At 38.0% G+C, this 21064-nt stretch overlaps 4 protein-coding genes across 6 annotated transcripts; 3 read left to right on the top strand and 1 right to left on the bottom strand.

Annotated features, from left to right (window-relative positions):
* The first annotated feature begins 597 nt into the window (after positions 1-597).
* LOC101155648 (hematopoietic lineage cell-specific protein) lies at positions 598-8757 on the top strand. The gene is made up of 15 exons (XM_011491205.2): positions 598-727; positions 1174-1257; positions 1336-1412; positions 2461-2584; positions 2683-2793; positions 2866-2920; positions 3004-3114; positions 3179-3289; positions 3380-3426; positions 4437-4506; positions 5070-5218; positions 5302-5421; positions 6277-6427; positions 8119-8187; positions 8263-8757. The coding sequence occupies exons 2-15, from the start codon at positions 1174-1176 to the stop codon at positions 8394-8396; spliced, it is 1413 nt and encodes a 470-aa protein (XP_011489507.1). The 5' UTR covers positions 598-727; the 3' UTR covers positions 8397-8757.
* A 6-nt stretch (positions 8758-8763) lies between these two features.
* llph (LLP homolog, long-term synaptic facilitation) lies at positions 8764-10561 on the bottom strand. 2 transcript variants are annotated; one of them, XM_020714145.2, is made up of 3 exons: positions 10542-10561; positions 9625-9856; positions 8764-9198 (listed from the first exon to the last, which is right to left on the bottom strand). In XM_020714145.2, exons 2-3 carry the CDS (start codon positions 9839-9841, stop codon positions 9035-9037), a joined length of 381 nt encoding a protein of 126 aa, XP_020569804.1. In that variant the 5' UTR covers positions 9842-9856; positions 10542-10561; the 3' UTR covers positions 8764-9034. The 2 variants fall into 2 exon arrangements, with proteins under 2 accessions (XP_020569804.1, XP_004083132.1); XM_004083084.4 differs by lacking the exon at positions 10542-10561 and adding an exon at positions 10271-10354.
* Positions 10421-13136, top strand: pex26 (peroxisomal biogenesis factor 26). Its single transcript, XM_004083083.3, has 5 exons — positions 10421-10756; positions 11524-11664; positions 11981-12303; positions 12391-12531; positions 12634-13136. Exons 1-5 carry the CDS (start codon positions 10557-10559, stop codon positions 12738-12740), a joined length of 912 nt encoding a protein of 303 aa, XP_004083131.1. The 5' UTR covers positions 10421-10556; the 3' UTR covers positions 12741-13136.
* A 493-nt stretch (positions 13137-13629) lies between these two features.
* LOC101162092 (ubl carboxyl-terminal hydrolase 18) lies at positions 13630-20758 on the top strand. 2 transcript variants are annotated; one of them, XM_020714190.2, is made up of 10 exons: positions 13630-14361; positions 14870-14966; positions 15210-15352; positions 15422-15501; positions 15579-15713; positions 16492-16587; positions 16669-16848; positions 16928-17059; positions 17767-17810; positions 19373-20758. In XM_020714190.2, the coding sequence occupies exons 1-10, from the start codon at positions 14310-14312 to the stop codon at positions 19443-19445; spliced, it is 1032 nt and encodes a 343-aa protein (XP_020569849.1). In that variant the 5' UTR covers positions 13630-14309; the 3' UTR covers positions 19446-20758. The 2 variants fall into 2 exon arrangements, with proteins under 2 accessions (XP_020569849.1, XP_004083239.1); XM_004083191.4 differs by having other exon boundaries at positions 13855-14361; positions 16687-16848.
* The last annotated feature ends 306 nt before the right edge of the window (positions 20759-21064 follow it).

Genomic DNA, 21064 nt, shown 5'->3' with positions numbered 1-21064 from the left:
GTCTGATGTTTTAGCTGTATTTAAATAAAGTTTTAAAATTCCTTTAGTACAGTGGCCTTGAGGTGATTTATTGACATTTTTTAACTTTAGGCCACCGTACTTTTGTCCTAATTTAGACATTTTTTTTTTACTTGGGCAGCATTTTTATGTTTTATTCATATTCAAAAATAAGTTCATTCTTTAAAAACATTTTTTAACCGGTATTCTTTTACTTGTAGATGTTTCCTGTTTTATTTTAATACACGACAAAAAATAGAGCGAAGATTACTCGTTTTTTAATTGAATTAACACGCTTCCATATTTATGTACTTTTACTGCTTTTTTATATCAACATAGCACTTTAATCGTTCGATTGAAAAGAGATTTGTAAATATAATTTGGGCTATCAAAAAAAAACTTCGCGCTTTGCTTCTTCCGGTTTTGCTAAAATTCCCAGGACACCTAAACGCAGCGTGGCTTTAATTTTAAAATGTCTTTTGTGAAACATATACCTATTTGATACAAGTAAAGATTCCATTAAAGTGCATATATAGTTTTAGTTGGCATGTAGAAAAGATCTATTTATTTTTTTCTACCAATGAGGGGTCTTTTATTTTCTCGTGTTTACACAGATGCGCGTTCCTGAGAGCTGGATCCGCGTTCACGAGGAGGTCTCAACCGGGCGTTTCAAGGCTGCGTGAAAATAAAACCCACCTGCACAGATAACGGATAACGCTGTAACTGAAAGGTAACTGTTTTTCTGTTTTAAACCAATAATCTAAAAAGATGAAGTTTCATTTTGACTTTTTTTCTAAAGTTATCAGTTATAAGGGGAAGTAGATAACTTGTTTACTTTAAGAAGTCAATGAATATTACTTACAAGTAAAAAATTGGATATGCAGGAAAGCCAAAATATAAGTCCTTATTAAAGTTATTCTGAATAATTTTAAATATAATGGTTTCTGACTTAATTATTGAGCACAGTCTAAGGTTTTTTAGTTTAAAAGATCAGCAGTGCTCTATTTCTGTCTGTAAATAAAAGTTAGGACGCTGTTTCTTTCATGAAAAACTTTGTAAAGTGTGTCTGCTTTTGGAAAACAAAGAAGTTTCAAACTGAACTTCCTTTTTATAAGAACATTAAAGTGCAGAGATTTGAATCACTTTTGTCCCCTTTTATGGGTTTCTTCTCTCCAGATGTGGAAGTCAGTTGTGGGTCACAATGTGAGCATGAAGGTGGCCGCAGAGGGGGATGACTGGGAAACAGACCCCGACTTTGAGGTACTGTGCACTTCCTGGTGTCTGCATCGCCTCTTTGTAAGGACTTATTCGATGAACCCTGCGGTCTCTGTGTTTTAGAATGATGTATCGGAGCAAGAGCAAAGGTGGGGAGCCAAAACTATTGAAGGCTCCGGACGTGCAAAGGAACACATCAGGTGAAAACCCCACAAAAGTCTTATTTTTCCCCCGTTTGTTTATTAGAAACCCTTATTTAGATTATGGAGATCCATGTGAGTTAGAATGGGTGTTGCAACAGGAAGAGGAAGTGAGAGCAGAAGTGCTTCAAGTGTCTCCTAATAAGGGTGGTGTGTGATTTAAAGCACTTTTCACTGAGTGACGTAGTGCTCAGAAGCACAAAAATAGAGAAGGATGATTTTAATATACATTTTTAAAGCTTCTGTGGAAAGTGTGAAATATCAATACATTTAGAGAACTTGTATTAACGTTTCAGGCCTTTTCAGCTCTCTTTTGATGGAACGTTCACAATTTTTATGTCTCTTGGGCTTGTACCGTCATCATAAGTGCTTATATTTAGCTTACAGCTCCACCCACAAATGTAAGTGGGTGGAGCCTAATTCAGAAGCACATTATTTTGGTCAATAACTTATCTTTTAAACCACACACCAGCCTGTAATATTTCTGACAATATTGTTTTATCTGTTTTTTTAAGGAAATAAATCTTTCGCCTGTGTTTTATCTATAAAGTGTCCTCGAGTGTTTTAAAAGGCTTTTTTAAATTGATTGTGTTATTATATTATTTTTAAAAATCCACCCACATAACATTAATATTGTTAAAATATTCGATGTGTCTGTGGACTTCCTAAGGGGGGACGTAGTATCTGATGATAACTAATTGAAATATTACTTTAAAATTTTTTTTTTTTAATGTGGATAAAGTACATTTCGTCAATTTTATTAATACCTTTTCTTGACTTTCCAAATACATTTTGCAGGTTAATGGAACTGATTCATGCCTGTATTTTACTGTTTTATTTGCTGTAATTTTAGTGAAATCGTTGCTGAAATGCAGAAGTTTCAGCCCCAAATACAAACATTTCTGTGATTAAAAATGCTTTCGATTTTTCTTTATGCTGCTAACTTTTTTTGTGTGTGGAAAAAGATTAAACCTAATTAAATACTTGCCGTGTTTGTATTTATGTGTTTTACACGTTATTTTTTGTTGTTTTTGTTGCTTCTTTTCAGTGTTGCGGAGCTCCGGAACAAGGTTGCTGTGGAGCACGAGCAGGTGAAGCAGAAGGAGTACACCCCCAAAACCTCATATGGATACGGAGGGAAGTTTGGGGTGGAGAAGGACAGAATGGATAAGGTCATTAAAACACGACACAAAGCCTGCAGGTTGAGTATTTTTCTCTGCTGTGTTCCTGTTTCTAGAGATTTCAGTGATTGTGTGTTTCTGGTGTCTAGGCAGCTGTGGGTCACGACTATGTCGCTCAGGTGGAGCAACATTCATCCCAGAAAGACATGGCAAAGGGATTTGGTGGGAAATTTGGTGTTCAAAAGGATCGTGTGGACAAAGTGAGGAAAAGAGACTTTTTCTCTCTGAGAAATTCAACATTACAACTGAATTACCTTTAAAATATTTTACAGTCTGCTTTGGGCTTTGAGTACAAAGGAGAGGTGGAGCGGCACACCTCTCAAAAAGGTCAATCCCAATTTTTGATAAGTTGTTGTCTGACATCAGAGCATCTCATTCAATACTTTTGCTTAACTTTTGTTTTTTATTAGATTATGCAAAGGGGTTTGGAGGAAAATATGGCGTGGAGAAGGAAAAAGTGGACAAGGCGAGTTTAGGTTACGACTACAAAGGAGAAACAGAGAAGCACCAGTCACAGAAAGGTGAGTCAAGGAGGAAACTTTTCCTCTCCGTCCTTCCAGCTGTTTATTTATCTTTTACTTGTAGATTACTCAAAGGGATTTGGAGGGAAATTTGGCATCGAGAAGGACAAAGTGGATAAAGCGGTGGTGGGGTACGATTATAGGGGCGAAACGGAGAAACATCAGTCGCAGAAAGGTGGGGCCCACAGAAGTATGACCTGAAAGATGATGACCTTTTAAAGGCTTGAAGGCTGTCATGCTAATCTGACCCATCTGTGCCACTCAGCAGGTTTTGGAGGTGGAAATGGGGGTCAGGTGGGCCGCGTGAATAAGGTCAGCATTCACTGATCATTGAACATTAAGGGGTCACTCCAGGCATCTTCTGATATGCAAGAGATTAACGCGATATAAAAAACACGCTAAAATGTCTATAACTAATTAATCGCGATTAACGTGAAAATTGGACTGCCCTAATCATGAATTTGCCGTTTTTTGCCAAAATAAAAAAAAACACCTGTGTCCATTTTTCGGACATAGTTTCTGCAGAGCGGCAGGAGTTCATTCGAAATTCACCTCTAAATTGTAGGTGGGACTGTTGCTGTGGAGTAGGCCTGCCCCCACTTCCCATAATCCATCGGTTTACACGCACTCATGCTAGCTCATTACACCCTCAACCTAACGTTATCGGTGCATCAAAATTGGCTATCCAGCCACCTTACAAGGTTCATCCAGATACCAGCTCTGAGGAGGAAAATAAAGACGGTCGCATAAAATGTGGTTATTAATGTGCATACGTCACAAATAAGCTGTATTTCAAACAGAATTGTTTTTCGTCTGCTCCTGATTCACAATAATCTGAATGAGGAAATATTTAGAAATGCCTTATTAAGCTTAATTTTCTTTATATATGTCCTCCATCGTCAGAAAAATGCTGCAAGAATATGTTAAAAATACCAAAAATAGCTATTCTCATTAATGAGTGTCTTCAAAGGACACTTTGAATTTTCTGTATTTGGTTTTGTAGTTCACTTCTCCAGGAAAGGTATGAAAGCACGTAACTCAAATCATGATCACACCTCTGCCATGCCAAACAGTGGCATAAATGTTTTTTCTTCATCCATTGTTCTTCCTTTTGTTTTAATTTAAATTAGGCTGAAGTGACACATTTTTAAAATCTCTCTGTACACATACGTGACTAGATCTTTTGCTAACATTTTATGCTGAATATTTTAGAAAAAGGCTGGATAAATAATGTAGTCATCAAACCATAAAGTTGTAATTGAGACAAAAGTAGGAACTTTGCTTTTGTTTACTCTAATCACTTTATTTCTGCTTGACTCTAGGATGCAACAGACTTCTTGAGCAAGGACTCCCCAAGTTCTGTTTATGAAAAGACCAAACCAGTTGAGGCGTGTGAGTCTGTCTCCTTAAAAGGCTGAACCGTCTATCTTACTGATTGATTGACATCCCTTTATTTTCAAGCTTCACATAAAAAAGTCATTTTACAATAAATTGCATGGAAAAAAAGTGGGTAGAAGAAAATCATATCAATTCTCCACCCAAAACTCTTCATAGATATTATGCATTCATTTCTACACATGAGAAATATAATCATTATTCACAAAATAAAAGCATCATAGTACCAAAACAATGTCACAATTGTCCACCCATTTTATTAGGCTCCTCATTTTCTAATTTATATTTTTCCAAGATTTTTAATTGCGTAACACTTTCACTCATTTTGATACTTTCCTCCGTGTTTCTCCACAACCTCACCCCACAGAAAGAAATGCATACGTTTTTGGGTTGTCCTCACAAGCTTATCATTTTTCATTTTTTGTGTAAATATTCTTCTTATCTTCCTTAAAACCTTTTTTATATATCCTGTTTTTCTTTTTTTTTTGGCTTTATATTAGAAATTATTAGCATTTTTATAATGGAGTACTTCTGTAGTGACAGTTGTCCTTTTTCTGCAGCAAGTGCAGGCGCGGGGAAGCTCAAGGCTCGCTTTGAGAGCCTGGCTAAAGTCTCAGAAGAGGAGAACAGGAGGAAAGTAGAAGAAGAAAGAGCAAGAAGGCAGGCCAGGGAAAGCCGAGAGCGAGAGGAGGTCAAACGCAAACAGGAGGTAACACCACATTTCACCAGGACTTGTTAAGCTGCTTTCTGTGCACCAAGGAGCCACTTCTGTGCCGTTTGCTTTTGGAGCAGCTCAAAGATGAGGAGGTAGAGCCCCCGCCTGTAGATAAGGCTCCAGAGTACAACGTGCCGCCAGTTGAAGCCTACTACCACACCCCAGAAAAGGAAGAAATGCCTACTCAAGAGGTGGAGGTGAGACTTGATGACAAATTCCACATGTAACAGACGTGATTAGAGAAGGATTTTCATTGGATTCAAAATTTACCTTAACTCTCTTGTTTCTACCTAAATACAAAATGTATTTTGCACATACAGTGAGTATTTATATGTTAAAGTAAACGTTGGTTCTGAAAAAAAATAAAAACAAATCATAGGAGTACTTGAAGGCACTAAAATCACAGACTTGGTTGTGTTTGCGGCCCTAAAATGGTCTGGCTAACTGTCCGGGGTATACCCTGCAATCACCCAGAAGTAGGATAGGCTCCAGCAATCCCATGACCTTGAACCGTCGAGTGTAAATGAGAACTGGACTAAGTGACCCCTCCCCTATTCCAAAAAGGAATAAAAGCCAAAATCCCATAGACTTAATAGAGAAATAACCATTCTTGCCCTTTTTTATGTTCTTGCTAATCCTGATTTTTTTTCATTATATTTTTCCTGTAGTTGAAGTTATTCAAGTTATAAACTGACCAATCAAATGCCTCAATAAAAGTAGTCAGTGCCTACTGGCCCCCCCACGTCCAATGTTGAAAACGTCTGTTTGAAAGATTTTGTGCAGCATGCTTTATATTGGTAGGGGCGTGGACTTACAATAAGATCACTCCTGATTGGCGAGGGTGGTTCCCATAGAACCGTAGGCTACAGCCCACTCGGACCAATCGCTACTTAGGTTATGGCGTCCGTATGGCGACCAAACTGTCTTCATTTCACAAGTCTTTTTCTATGAGTGATGTCACACTCGCTCGATCCAGCTCTCATTTACTGTCAATGCCCCGAACAGGAAGAAGGGGTTTAGTAGATGCATAAATGGACGAGTTCTGTTTGCAGGAAGAACAGGAATACGATGAGCCGCCAGCTTTGCCGCCACGCCCAGAGGATTTTGAAGAAGAGGCTCCGCCTCTGCCCGGAAGATCACTGGAAGAGGATGAAGGAGATTATGATGAAATTATTGAAGCTCCTCCTCTTCCTACAGTAACAGGTCAGACTCTGAAAACACCCCCCATGTTCAGCCATCCTGAAATATTTATAATTTTTGGGATAATGTAATGCTTTTAATCAGACATTATGAACCAGATTATGGTAACTACCGTATGTAAAAAAAATCAGTTAAATATAGTTAGGTAAAACATAATGAATAGAATAGAATAGAATAGCTTTATTGTCATTGTGCATAGTACAATGAGATTTAAGCATCACCATCAGTGCAAGAACAGTAAGGGAGGGAAAGGTAGTAAATAAAACATTGTAATATAATAAAATCAAAAAAGCAAGCAAACAGTATATACAAGTGTGCAATATAAGCTGTAAACTGTATTGAAGAGTGCCGAGATAATTGTGCAAAAATTGCGTATGAAAAAACTGTGCGTAGACATGTCAAAGTGCAGAGGTGGCAATGAGGTAGATAGTTGGAGTAAACAGGAATGTTTTTTTTTTTTTAGTTTTTTTTTTTCATCCGTGCATTTGGGAATTGAGGATGGTTATTGCCTTTGGAAAGAAGCTGTTTTTTAGTCTGTTCGTTTTGCTTCTGATTCCTCTGTAGCGCCTCCCAGAGGGCATCAGGTTGAACAGGTCTGAGCCGGGGTGTGAACTGTCCTTAATGATGTTTTGAGCCCTAGTGAGACAGCGCGCGGAGTAGATGTCCATCAGGGTGGGGAGAGGGCACCCAATGATTTTCTGAGCTGTCTCTACGACTCTCTGCAGTCTCTTTTTATCCGCGGCCGTGCAGCTGCCGAACCAAACAGTTATGCAGTATGTAAGCAGGCTCTGGATGGATGACTGGTAGAAGGTCAGCAGCAGGTTGGTGCTAATTTTGTTCTTCCTGAGGACCCTCAGGAAGTGCAGACGCTGCTGAGCCTTCTTGATGATGGCGGTGGTGTTGGCTGTCCAGGAAAGGTCTGCAGAGATGGTGATGCCGAGGAACTTGAAGGTGTGGACCCTCTCCACATGCTCCCCATTAATAAGGAGGGGGGCTGGGTCCGCACCATGTTTCCTGAAGTCGACTATGATCTCCCTGGTTTTGTTGGTGTTAAGGGTGAGGTTGTTCTCTGAGGACCAGGTTGTCAACTTCAGGACCTCCTCTCTGTAGGCAGACTCCTCCCCCCTGGGAATGAGTCCGACCACCGTGGTGTCGTCGGCAAACTTGATGATGCAGCTGTTGTTGTGGGCCGGACTGCAGTCATAAGTGTAGAGGCAGTACAGCAGGGGGCTTAGCACACAGCCCTGTGGGGCCCCAATGTTCAGTGTGCGGGTGGAGGAGTGGTGGGGGCCAAGTCTCACAGTTTGTGTTCGGTTTGTGAGGAAGTTGTTAATCCAGTTGCATGTGAGGGGTGGGAGGCCGAGAGTGAGCATGGGGGTGAAATGTTATACGTTCGCTTCCTCTCACTCCTTTTGAAACAAATAAACTTTTTATGACAAACTTCACATTTATTGGATTCAGTGTGTCATGTATTGTATCTTTACGGACATATAGGTCTACTTTTGATTAAAACTAATTATACTGGCATTGCTTACATTTGTATGCGGATGTATATAAACGCAGGTGTATTTGTTTTATTTAAAAAAATTTAATTTTAAAGTTAAGTTACAGTTTATCATTGTTTAATATATATGTAGGATTTTTTCTTTTAATTGTTTGAAATAATCCATAATAATCTTTTTTTTTTTAAACAGAAGTTGAGAACGAATATGAAGACTTGTCTCATGGCCAAAAGGCGATTGCGATTTATGACTATCAGGGAGGTATGTTGATTCACTTCAAGACATAAAGTGCTATGATCTGTTCACAAATGTGTTGTTACATGTCTGTTTCCACAGAGGCAGAAGATGAGATTTCCTTCAATCCAGATGACATTATCACTAACATAGAGATGATCGACGAAGGCTGGTGGAAGGGACAGTGTCACGGTCACTTCGGCTTGTTTCCCGCCTCTTACGTTCAGCTGATTTAAACTTTGTTTTTTTGCACACTCAAACGCTGACTCCTTGTACGGATATGAAGAAATCAGGCAACTATGTACCAATGCACCAAATCAATCCTCATAATGTATCCAACTAGAAATGAGTACATCTGTCCATCTATATATTGCAGTTCTCCTTTCACAATCTTTCTGTTAAGCAGATTTTTTCCAGTACAATTGTGCATCATGCCTTTCTTTTTTAACACTGATTTATCCCTAAAACATCTGTAATCCTATACTTCATTTTACCTATTGCGGGTTATTCTTAGAAGGTAGCCCCGACGATAAACGAGGGACCACTGTAACTCCAAAATCTGAAATGATCCAAATAAAGAAAACTGAGCACTTTCTACACAAGTTGTTTTATGGTATTTATTGTTTGCATTAATATTTGACACAATTTAGGAAGTAGACAAGCAGAAAATACTGTTCATCCTCTTATAGGAACCACTGTGAACGTAAATCATACTGTTTTTACATAGGAACACATTTCTCAAAAATAAAAAGGTTCCTATTGGAATATGGTGGAGCAACAGTTCTGACAGTCCACTAAAGAAGTCACAGCAGCAGAAAGTTTGTATCTGACACGGCAATTTAGTATCAAAAGTCTTTGAATCAGTTACTCCATTTCACCAGGCAATTCCCTTCTTCTTCTTGCCCTTTCCACTTTTCTTTGTCATGCGTTTATCTTTCAGTTTCTTGATCTGGCGTTGGTTCATCCACACAGGGTACCGTCCGTCTTCATCCAAAAGGGTTTTCTTGTTGCGCTTCTTATCTGTGTCCATCTTCAATCCTAAGGACAGAAATGCAGAGATGAGCTGTGTACAACAAAAACGAAAGCACTAAGGCATGCCAACTTTAAACACCCACATTTTTTTAATCTATTTTCAACGCGTTCCCAGTGGTCTTTTATTTATGATTGTCGTTTATAGCCAAAACATCAAAACTGCTTTCTAGTACATAGTTTCTGCAGAGTGGCAGTCGTTCATTAGAAAGTGACCTCCGAGTTGTAGGTGGAATAACTGGCCCCCTTTTCCCTCCCCATTGCTGAGAGCTCTCTGTTTACATACTCTACTGCTAGCTTACAGCCCCTCACACTCCCTTTGAGTCACATGCCAGCTCAGACGAGCAAAACAAAAATGTTCATGGATGTACTAGTCGTCTTTAAGTGGATGGAAACTTGTGGCCACACTTAAAGAACAGAAATCAATCCACTCACCTTCAGCCGCGTCCTCTGCCATGTCAACATCTGTCTGCTTCTTTATCTTATCAGGAGACACCACAGTAGCAATCTCCTCCAGGTCAGCCATGTCCACCTCTCCTTTTTTGTCATTACTCAGAGCTTGTTTAAGTCGAGCCAGCTCCTTTGGGGCATTTTTCTTCCTCTTCTCCGCTCGCATCTTACGCTTCCATTTGCTTCTGAGGCTTTTAGCCATGTTTACTAACTATTTCTAAAAGGAAAAAGAAAATACTTGGTAAATACAAACATTGTGGAGAACTTTAATTTTTTCTTGTAGCCTATCCTTGCATGATTTAATATAACATCTGAAACTTCATAAAACATAGAAGCTGGATTATGATGAGGTTAAAGAAAACAGGCACATCTAAATAAGTTATTGTCACAAAATGCTTTTAACTAGTTTAAAATCAAGATTTTGTTAAACGGTTAAAGTAGTTGTTTGTTAGCTTGCTGGATTGCTAACACGGTAAGCAGCTAATACTAGCTAACAGCTAAAACACAACGTTTTTTCTCTTCTAAATTACCAAAACGCATAACTTTTTTACGCATAAAAGGTAATACAGTTGTGAACTATATTCTGTACACTAAGGGCAAAATCAAAAAGACATCAAATTGTGAAAAATACCTGAAGTTTTTATAGTAGCGACATAAACACAGCACGTGTTTACAGGAATGGCTTGGAAAAAACGACTTGCACTAAGCTGCCATCTGATTGGCTCATTTTACCACTTTGAAGAAACTAGTGTCCGATTGGCCAATTTTTCAAACCCGGAAGTTCAACGAGATTTGTGGATTGTAAACAAACGGCGTGAGCGTCCATTTCCCTCACTAATCGTAGATTTACTTTAGTCAGGTCGAAGGATAAAAATAATTTGAAGGTTTTGCGGGGTTCACACATTTTTCTGGGAGTCATGAGCAGCTGCTCAAGCAGACAGACGCCTTGCAGCTTCGGTTCCGTTAGCAGTTCCCCTCCGCCGTCCTCTGCTGCACTACAGATGATAAACATGCTCGACTCTGCAGCAGAGCAGATGATGGTCTACAGAGACTTCCAGGCTGTTTTTGATACGTGCCAGAGAGGTCTGGAAAAGCTCGCTGGCACGGAGGACAACAGGTGACCCTCATTTAACGAGAAAATTAAGATGGAAAAAGTTACAACTGAAATTTATTTAAAGTAGTACACTTGAAGCTTATTTTTTAAGAATACTTGAGTATAAGTTTAGAAAGTATTCTATAGACCATGCAAGTGTTGTGTTGGAAGACTAAATTGGAACATTTTAAGTTTATAATATATAGATAGTTAAAAAAAAGTACATTTAAAGTATACTGCCTCGCCTTTAATTATATAGACTTAGTATACTTGTAGTACATTCAAATAGCCTACTCAATGGTAAGGGTTATTTTTGGTGCACTTTTTTATGTGTCACAAAGCAAAGGAAACGTTTAATTAAAACACAAGATGTAAGTATAATGGGTTCCTAAAGCTTTAAAGATTATGGGGAAAAAAGTTTTTCTCCTGATAAAGGTTTGGGGTCATTTGTTGGACATTTGACTCCTTCAGGGAAAGAGAAGCCAGTGGCGTGATTATGGGATTTAATATTTTCTGCTGCTCACGATGATTGTGATTGCACAGTTCTAGTTGTATTATAGTTCTTGGAGGCTCCTGCTGAGGATCCCCATGAAGAGAAGGCTGCAGTAGTTCAGTTTGGAGGAAACAAAGGTTTTATCCAGATTTTCTTCATTAGGCAGGCAGGATGAGATGTTTTTAAAGTCCCACTCTGATCATCGTTTGATTTAAACCACAAAAAACACAGTTTTCAACAGAACCTTACGGGGTATTTCTGATTTCTTTTTTTCTTTCCTTTTTTTTTGACTTTGCAGATGTACAGAGTTGAAGACTGGTTTCTGCATCTTGGGGATTCAGGCGCTGGCTGAGCTGAATCGCTGGCACGGAGTCCTCGCCTGGGTTCTGCAGCAGTATGAGCGCCAGGAAGACATACCAGCAAAAATAATGCAGATGTGGTAAGAAATAATAAGAAATACATTAGGTCAAGGAAAAAAGGAATTTAATCTCCTATGTAGTGTTTATAGCATCCTAAATTAGAGCTACATCATTTTTGTTGCATTGAAGCTGCATAGATACCATATATCACACAAAATTGTGCTTTTAATGTCTATTTTAACCTTTGTTTTGTAAAGTGTCTTTGGGTTTCTTCAAAGGCGCTTTAAATAAAATGGATTATTATTCTAATTATTAAATGCTAATAAAAGACAGAGATGGAAGAAAAAATATTTTTGATAAGAGACTAATTGCTCTCCATCCGTTCTTTTTCTGCAGCATACTTCTGTACTCCAAGGTGGGTGAAGCTGCTGAGATGCAGGAAGCAGCCAGTGTTTGGTTAAACTGTCCATCAAATTGCGGATCTGCTGGTTTCCGGACAGTTGCAGAGTTGTATCTTCTACACATACTTGTGCCTCTCGGACATTTTGAGGAAGCTCGGGAGTTTATTGCAGGTGAGGTTGGTGGCATCGCCTTTGCGGAGCGGAAACAGGCAGCACTAAATATTGTGGAAGAAAAAGCACAACAAAGTCGAGAAGCAGCTCTGCGCTCTGGGATCCATCCAGCTTCTGAGATTTCTGCGCATCCTAACTCAGTTAAAGGTTTGACATTTCAGTCATATCAATGTGCATTGTGCTCAATTTCTTGTGCAGAAATAATGACTAGATCTTCCTAATTGTGGTTTGCAGATGCTATAATCCATAAACTCGAAGCTATGCTCAGGTTTTTATACAGAAAAATCTTGACAGCCGGTTCTGGCTTATTCCCTCTCCGGAGACTTTTCCTGATAGCTGTTATCCTCTACATGCTCTTCAGCAGACTGGATCCAGGTTTGAGAAACTCTTCCTCCTCAGTATGTTACTGTTGACTTTTTTATACCCTGTTGATTGGAAATAAATGAATGCCTTTCTTGTTTTTATTTTTTTTTACAGCTGCGCCGTCCTCATTTATGTGGATTTCCAAACTTTGTCAGCTCTTTAAACAGATGTGGAGAACCATGTTTGGACCTTATTATCAGACTCTCAGTCAAAAAGAATAATTGTGGAAACATTTAGTTGAATTGATCTAATTTGATTGTGTTTAATGGAAGGTCTTTACTTTAATTCTGTGTCTCTAACATTTGTTTAATTTCGTTTATAAATTAAAAATAATGATTTTATAGAAGTGCTTTACAAACGAGCAGTTATAGATTCTATTGCTTGATTATTAGTCAACAGCTTATTTAAAAGAGATCCATTGATCATTTAGTTAGAATCTTGAAGTAAAACCCAGGGAGGTGAACAGGAGGTAGACTGTATTTATGTTAAAATGTAGAATTTTGAAAAAACAATAGCTATAATATATTGCAGAGCACTGATTACCTTTTAGGTGTTATATTTTTAATAAAATCTTTATACCTCTAAAATTGTAGCCATAAATAAACTATTAACAATTATTTTCTTGTGTCCATTATTTTTAAGGACCCACTCCAATCATCTTTTGATCTATTTTCAAAGCCCCCCCCCCCCCCCCCCCCCCCCCCGTAATTATTTTTGCCATTTTTAGCCAAAGTAAAAAGGTGGTAGTAGTTCAAGCCTCTGAGTTGTTTGAAGGACTTTTTGGATGCAAGCCTACCCCCATTTCCCATCATCCATATGTTTACATGCTCTCCCACTAGCTAACAGCTCCTCACACCCAAGTGGTAAGGACACCTCCAACCTAACATTAATGGGCTCTGAGCCAGATACCAGCTTGGACAAGGAAAACGAAGACTTGCATGGATTATATTTGTCTGCAAGTGAATGCATCAGGCAGGGATCTTGTAGCCTGCCCATCATATTTTCAATGTTATACGATCTTTTTCAAACTGAATTTTGTTGTCAACTGCAGATTCACAATTTAATTAAAGAAATACTCAGAAATACAATTTTGAGCTTAATTTTCGTTATTTATACTCTGTTATCAGAAAAATGCATCAAGAACAAAAACTTCAAAAGCACCATTTTCATCAGAGTGGGTCCCTTAGGTGAAAATGACAGTGAAAGTGTGATGTTTTGATTTATAAAAGCAAATCCTGGGAGGATCAGAAAATTTCATAAAAAAATATTTATTTTGTAATGTTAAATTAAAAAAAGGCGTTCTTTAGTGAAGTCACGGGGCAATATTTTTTGCTGTTCCAACAGTTTTAAATGGAAATATACCTAAAGCAACAATATTAAGTGCTTAGAGATACGCAATGTTTAAAACGAGTTTTTTTTATAAATAAAGTTCGATTTTATCTGCGCATGTGCAGTAAATCCCATCTTTTTTTATTTTTTTTAACTTATATGTCTCTTAACAGGATGCAGAACACTTAACAGCTGATTTGTGGTTATAGACCTTCCTATAGGATATATGCCACGTTTTACAAATTTGCTTACTTTATAAATGGAGCTGTTAAGTTTCGTTTTACGCGCAGAGGCGGGTTAAACGAAAGCGATGCCGAGGATGATGATGTGATGAAGACTCAGCTGACAGTGCTTTGACTCCAGCAGAAACGTCAATATCACGGAAAAACTCGACAAGAAAGATTTATTCTACCAAAATAACCCGACGCCGGGTTAAACTACTCGACTTCGTTTAAAACGCAATGTCTTATGGGATTTGGAGGATTTTTCCAACGCTGTGGAACACTCAGCTCAGTAAGTTACATTTGTTGTCAACGAAGTTTTTCTTTTTCTTTTCATAAACAAAGTAGTTGAATTTTTATTTAGGATTAAACAAATAAGCAACTTTAAAAAATAAAATTATAATTTGCGCTCAAATTACACCAAAAAGGCTGATTTTACTACATTACTTTTTATAATATACATATATTGTTTTATATATGGTCTGAAGAAGTATTCAGTTAGTATACTTCCTACACTACATGTACATAGTGTATACATGCTATAATCACGTATACTTAATAAAATATACCTCAGGTATACTGCTTTTTAAATGAAACTAAAATAAAATAAAAAACAACCTGAAACTAATAAAAGAAAATCTGAAGAAAAGTAGAAATTTACTCATTAGGTTTTTTTGGGGACCTTTTTACTGCAATCACTAAACCTTCATCCTGTGTGATAAGAAATTCTTTTTTATATTATATTTTATAACATTTTTTATAAACTATCATGTTTAATTTTTGCTGTTCCATTTTTTAAGGAATGAGAGGCCTTGCCAACTACCATTTGTCCTGTTGTGTAAACACTTTGCTGCAGACCTTCTCTGCAACCTGGGAACTACTAGAACTTCTAGAAAGGTAAGTAAAGTAGTTACCATCCATGTGAAATACTAATACCTCAAGCATTGTTTGAAAAATGAAGGTTTTACATCTCATAAGACGTTTCGGTTCCCACGTATTGGTTTGTGGGACTGTTTGACCTCATAAAACCTGCTCAAATATTTGAAAAATGCAGTGGTGTCCACCTGGAAACAAGTCTTTGTTTCTTAGGTGCTAAAAAAACAAACAAACAGATAAATTAGGGCTTGTGAATTTCACAAGGTTGGAACCAGCTGTTGTGAGATCTGACAGTCGGAGCATTCCCCTGGAGCTGAAGAAAGTTCTCACGGCGATGCGGGGCGACCTCACTCAATCTGCTCCACATCGGGACTTCCTCCACTGTCTGGATAGATACTGCATTAGACGTAAAGGCCTCCACACCACATCTCAAAGTGAGATTATTGACGACAGCTTGTAACACAATTGATTTACAGTTGACACACAGCACGATGCTGACGAGGTTTTCCTCTCCATTCTGAACCTGATGCAGCAGCAGATAGATGACAGACATCTGGTTGGTCTTTAACACCCTGCTCATCACTTTTAAAGTTGTGCTATTTCTTCTTTACTGGTTGCTCTTTTGATCCCCAGGCTTTAGAAATCCAGGATTTGTACAAGATTTCAGTGGAGACCCATCTGCAGTGTCTGCAGTGCAACTCCATCAAAACCCTGGAAAGCTACCAGCTCAGCCTGCCGCTACACATAAAAGAAGATCACAACACTCTGGTGGGGTCAAATTGTTCCTCAGACCTTTTAAATTCCACATTTTTTAAAATCCAGGATGCACAGTGGTGTAGTGGTTAGCACTTCAAGGCCCTTGATACCTCTCTGTGTGGAGTTTGCATGTTTTCCCTGTCAAGACCGGTAATAGGGATGGGAAAAAAGAGCCCTCCTAAATCCTGCTGTGACTGCCCCCCATCAACTGTGATGGCTCTCAAAAATCCACACCTAATGACAAAATAAAACCCACAACATTTTCTTTAGCTTCTGTTCAATTGAATATTTGATTTAGGGGAGAAATAAAATTAGGATTTTATTCTTCCGACTGCTCCTTTCCTGTCATGAAGATGTGTGTGTAGTTATGTTTGTGTATAAATATGTTAATGTACTATGGTACTCTTCATGAAAGGAAACAAATGAACAGATTGGAAACCAAAAACAAACAAAAAAACCAAAAAAAAGAGTAAAATAAAAGACAAAGAAAACTTAAAAAAGGGACTGTTCTCTATGCATGTTTGATTTTATTTATTTATTTTTTCCTCCAGACTCTGTTTTACTCCCATGCTCGGAAAACATGCTTCATAGGTTAATTGGTATCTCTAAATTGATGGATTGCATGGCCCTGCAGCAGACTGAAGACCTGCTCAGGGTGTACCCCACTTTCAACCAACAGTGGCTTGGTTGGCTCCAGTGACCCCAAAAGAAATTAAGTGGATGCAGAAGATGGTTGGATGGAAGATCAGCTGCAGAGTTCAAAATTTAACTCGTTTTTTTTTTTCTCCAGGAGGACTGCATGACCTCTTTCTTTGAACATCAGGAGCTGAGGGGCATCAACTGCTGCTCTTGTGCACACTGTGGAACCAGGACTCCATTCAAACAGGCAAAGACATTTTTTCTTAAAAAATCGAAAAAAGGAAGATGTCTCCTGCATAATTACCTACTGACACTGTCATCACCTCAGACATTTATGGTTTCACAGGGCGTCAAACTCCGCTCCCTGCCTCGGATTTTGTGCATACACCTGAAGCGCTTTCGAAACACGCGTGGTCTCCTCCAAAAACTTCACAGCAGAGTCACTTTTCCAGAACATCTTGATATGGCTCAAATTCTGACAGAAGCCTTTTCCACAGACTTTGCACAGGTACTTCTGCTTTTTCCTTTAGTTTTTTTGCATGATGCAGCTCAGACTTTGCCTAAGAATCTGTGTATTTCTTACCCAGAGTGACTGCAAGTTCAGCCTGTATGCAGTGGTGGTGCACTATGGCACTGCAATGTTTGGACACTACACTGCTTATGTCCGAGACAGGAGGAGCGGGAGCTGGTACCATGCAGACGACAGCTGTGTGCAGCCGGTAAGGCCAGGCAGACAGAACTGAAATAAAAGGGATTTATAGTCTTATTTTGTAAAACCTTATGATAAAGAAAAAATAATAATATTGGAGCTCTTAATTGCTGATCACACTGTGAGAAAAAAACAACAACTACTGTTTATTGTTTTAATGCTCTTTACAAACAAAGCTTTACATGGTTTTTAATATTGAAACGTTACAACAAAAAACATTGACAAAACAAACAGGTTATGGTTTTTATTAAATATATTGTAGATTTGAAACCACAAAAAATCCTTATAACCTGAAAAGTTCAATTTTTGAATGAACTATTAACCAAACCCATACATTTCTATTTTGCAGGCTCTTAAATAACTAAATCTGGCCTTAAGAATACATTTGTGCTATTTTGAAAAACTTTGCCTCTATCCTGAGGTATTATTAGTCCTTAAAAGCCACGTGGTTATATGCGACTTTATTTTTTTAAAACAGCAGCATGTCATAAAGCTTGTTTATTTTCATTCTACTTGTACCAAAATAAAGATTTTTAAAAAACGTGTTAAAATAAAAGAAGGCAAAAAACACAAAACACACTTAACTAAAGCAAAAATAATACAAAAAAATCTGTGGTTTAAATTTATGTAAATGCACTTCTTAATTAATATTTATATATTTTTAGTGTAATTTTTAATGGTTTCAACATTAAGTACTAGGATTTTTTTGACTTACAGGTATCCTGGGAAAATGTACAGATGACGTATGGAGGGCATTCAAGGTACTGTGATGATTTGTTTATACCTACTCAGGTCTTCAGACAGGGGTCCTCATCCTTCAAGACTAAAATAGGCATTCGGGACGATCTCTCTCAGACCGAAACCCAGTTGAACATGCATTTAGCCCATGGTGTTCACATGAGAGAAGCAGGGAGGGGCTTCTTTTTCCTTTTCTACTGCTCACTAGTTCACTTCCACCAGCTAAAGTTGGAAGAGGCTTAGTGTAAAATGTTCCATATCCCACAGATCTTGCTTTAGGCTTTTTCTTTCAAAGCTCTATTCCTAAACATGAAAGACTTTGTGTGTAGAATTCTGGCCGGGCACGAACCACAACTCTTCATTTCTGCTTCATGATAAACTTACAAATGGTTGGCACTTTCATGAATTAAAAGGGACGCCATCAAAATTGGAGTCCCTGATTGGTCAAAATTCAACTAGGTCTATCTTTCATGGCACGTTAAATAGCCGGATGTTTTTGTTCGTAGAGCCCAAAAACGGTCGTTAGGACTCGCCTAGCGATGTACAAAAGCGAGAGTTTTGAAAGCAGAAGCCTGAAACGCGCATTTACACGTGTTTGCATAGACTTTACATTAAAAGTGGCCGCTTCAACACGTGTTGCCGAGGGGGGTGTGAACGTAGCTTTACTTTCATGTCACATATAAATTAACTATCGTTTTTTTGTCATGAATAAAAACAGAAATATAAAAAGATAATGTATCATTTTTCTAAATATGAGATTGTTTTCTTTTGATAAAGAGTCATTTTAATTCTTCTTAATATTAGACACCCTGTGCAACAAGCAACCATCCTGTTAAATGTTTTACGATGAAAAACGTACACAACACAATAGCTTAAGTCTACTTCGGTGTGCCTTTATACCGCTGTTATTCTGAATATATGCTACAAACCTTTCCCAATCATAAAACTTACAGAAGATTAACCATTTTACAAAAGTCTTAGTCAGGATTTATGCATTCACTGGTGTTAAAACCTTATTTATTATACTATTAGAGAAGCACCTCAGTCATATATTTATATACAGTACAGACCAAAAGTTTGGACACACCTTCTCATTCAAATGAATGGGAAGGTGTTTAGTTTGCGTAAATGGCAAAAACATTTAAAAACCCTGGTGCTTAACTTTATCTGTTAAGCCTTTCAAAGCTATTAAAATGTAGTGTTTTTCAGTTAAGTGGTACAAGGAAAAATAAAAGTTGCTCCCAGCTTTGACTTGATTTCATTGTTAAATTTGAGCTCCTTATTTATAGCGATTAAAGGCCTTAAAGCTGGACTCCCACTGACATCATGGAGCTTTCATCCTCCCACTTGCAGAAACGGCTTTAGATCCTCAAACAAAACCGTTTTGTCTTTTCTTTTGCCCATTGTTAAAGTCAATAGGTGACTACGTTTTTGTCATGAGGACTCCTAAACTTTTGAACTCCTAAACAAAGGAAATCTGCCTCGTCTATAATGTCGTCTTTGTGCAGACTACTTCCTCTGCCTCAGAAGTATAACTTGATTGTTTTTTTCTGTCTTTCTTTTTCATTTAATTTTTTTTATACAGAGAAACTGCGTATATGTTGATGTACAGAAGAGATCTGATGAAGGAGGAGCAAAAACCGAAGTTTTCCGGCTGAGTGGATCCATCCCAAAGAAGCAGAGAAGATTAAGGGGAAAAAAAACATTATCTTATATATTTAGTTAATTTTATGTGCATTTAAAACTAAACCCTAAAGAATCCTAAAGCCTAAAACAGCAACGTTCACCAGCGACCAATAGGTGGAGATGAAGACTTATAGCGTGGCAGCGTTTTCCCATCAGACCACACACACTGTGAGCTCATTCAGTGACACTGGGGGTGGGTTTGAAGCCACTGGTGGGCTCAGACCTTTTTCTTTTGCATTAACACTCATTTTCCTGACAATACTGCATTTAGATCATTCATCAAAAAAACTGAAGTCTCTATTTTGAGAACATTTTTAATATATTACTTTTGTCTTGAAGATTACAAACATTTTTTGTTCAAATTTATTTTAAAAAGAAATTGTCTAAAGTGACCCACTTTGATGCATTTGCAGTTGCACCAAGAGGTGGCTAAAGCATACGTCTTTTGGAAAGCAGTAAAACGACGTCCTACATTAGATAAGAGGTGAAACCTTGCAGTGGAAGCCACAGTGCGTAGAGAATCGCTGCAACCCGTCAGCAGAGCGACCAAAGTTCCTACTCGCACAGCCACAAGGCCGTGGGACTGTGTGAAACGGTTCCTATGTGCAGCCCAGCTCTGACAGAATGGAACATGCCTGCACAGTGCCAGAAGCTGCGGGCCTCATGCTTAGTCATCTCCATGCTGAGCAGCACAAGCTCACCCTTTTCAGGTTTAGGAGGTGGCTAATTCTTTTAAAGCACTTGCAGAATGTGTCTGTGGTCTGGACCTGAGACAGTGTCACAAGCCTGATCAGCAGTTCTGTGACAAGCTCTTACTTTGAAGTCAACCCTGACTTTTAAAAGCCCTAGCATGTCTCTAAACGATATTTGGATAAAAAGTTAAATGTTACTCTGTATTTATTGCACACATAGGAACAATTTGCAGCTTATTTATTGCTAGCAGATATAATGTTTGGTGTAAAGTAATCATCTTTCTGCACTAATGCAGAAAACCTGCAGGAAGCATACACCAAAAAAAAAAACCCCGCCATCCCGGACGAGCCCCCAAATATGTTACAATCCGACAGGGAACCTTGCCTCAGTCTTGGGGAAATGATCACAAAAGGGGCCTTAACACATGACAAGTGGACGCCAGGAAGTAAAAAAATAGATATTTTGTCTGACATCTTTTGGTCACTTTAAAATGCTAATATTAAATGATGAATTTATTTATTCTCTCGTTGAATAATCTGTGTTGTAGCTTTCTTGAATAATTTGGAAATGAAGTGAATTTGAACAATCATAACTACTTTTGCTTGGTTTGATGTTTTTTGGTTCATGTGGGTCTTAAATAAAAAAATGAGCAAAACAAAGGTGTAAAAAGTAGATTTACTAGTGTAACTTTGTACTGTAACGTATAACTTATAAAACACGAATGATTACCTCCTAACCTCAATCTACTGTTAAAATTCATCCAATCCTGTTGAGAACTTTCACTTTCAATATGTCAAAATGCTCCTGTAATGACACACTTGTTCAAATTTTAACTTATATACAATGACTTGTGTTAATGAATAAACGTGTATTAGTTTATTATCTGCTGTGCTTTAGA

This window comes from Oryzias latipes, chromosome 23 (assembly GCF_002234675.1).
Source record: "Oryzias latipes chromosome 23, ASM223467v1".
Classification (NCBI taxonomy): Eukaryota; Metazoa; Chordata; class Actinopteri; order Beloniformes; family Adrianichthyidae; genus Oryzias; species Oryzias latipes.
The sequence above is the reverse complement of the archived record's forward strand: the minus strand, read 5'-3'. Positions and strand labels throughout refer to the sequence as shown.

Excerpts from the sequence above, each read along its gene's own strand:
- LOC101162092 (XM_020714190.2), top strand. The coding sequence starts at position 14,310 with ATGTCTTATGGGATTTGGAGGATTTTTCCAACGCTGTGGAACACTCAG. Across the intron at positions 14,967-15,209 it reads CTACTAGAACTTCTAGAAAG|GTTGGAACCAGCTGTTGTGA; the intron begins GTAAGTAAAGTA and ends GAATTTCACAAG. Across the intron at positions 15,353-15,421 it reads GGATAGATACTGCATTAGAC|TTGACACACAGCACGATGCT; the intron begins GTAAAGGCCTCC and ends ATTGATTTACAG.
- LOC101155648 (XM_011491205.2), top strand. The coding sequence starts at position 1,174 with ATGTGGAAGTCAGTTGTGGGTCACAATGTGAGCATGAAGGTGGCCGCA. Across the intron at positions 4,507-5,069 it reads GACCAAACCAGTTGAGGCGT|CAAGTGCAGGCGCGGGGAAG; the intron begins GTGAGTCTGTCT and ends CTTTTTCTGCAG. Across the intron at positions 5,422-6,276 it reads TGCCTACTCAAGAGGTGGAG|GAAGAACAGGAATACGATGA; the intron begins GTGAGACTTGAT and ends TTCTGTTTGCAG.
- pex26 (XM_004083083.3), top strand. The coding sequence starts at position 10,557 with ATGAGCAGCTGCTCAAGCAGACAGACGCCTTGCAGCTTCGGTTCCGTT. Across the intron at positions 10,757-11,523 it reads GCTGGCACGGAGGACAACAG|ATGTACAGAGTTGAAGACTG; the intron begins GTGACCCTCATT and ends TTGACTTTGCAG. Across the intron at positions 12,532-12,633 it reads CTTCAGCAGACTGGATCCAG|CTGCGCCGTCCTCATTTATG; the intron begins GTTTGAGAAACT and ends TTTTTTTTACAG.
- llph (XM_020714145.2), bottom strand. The coding sequence starts at position 9,841 with ATGGCTAAAAGCCTCAGAAGCAAATGGAAGCGTAAGATGCGAGCGGAG. Across the intron at positions 9,199-9,624 it reads GGCAGAGGACGCGGCTGAAG|GATTGAAGATGGACACAGAT; the intron begins GTGAGTGGATTG and ends TTCTGTCCTTAG.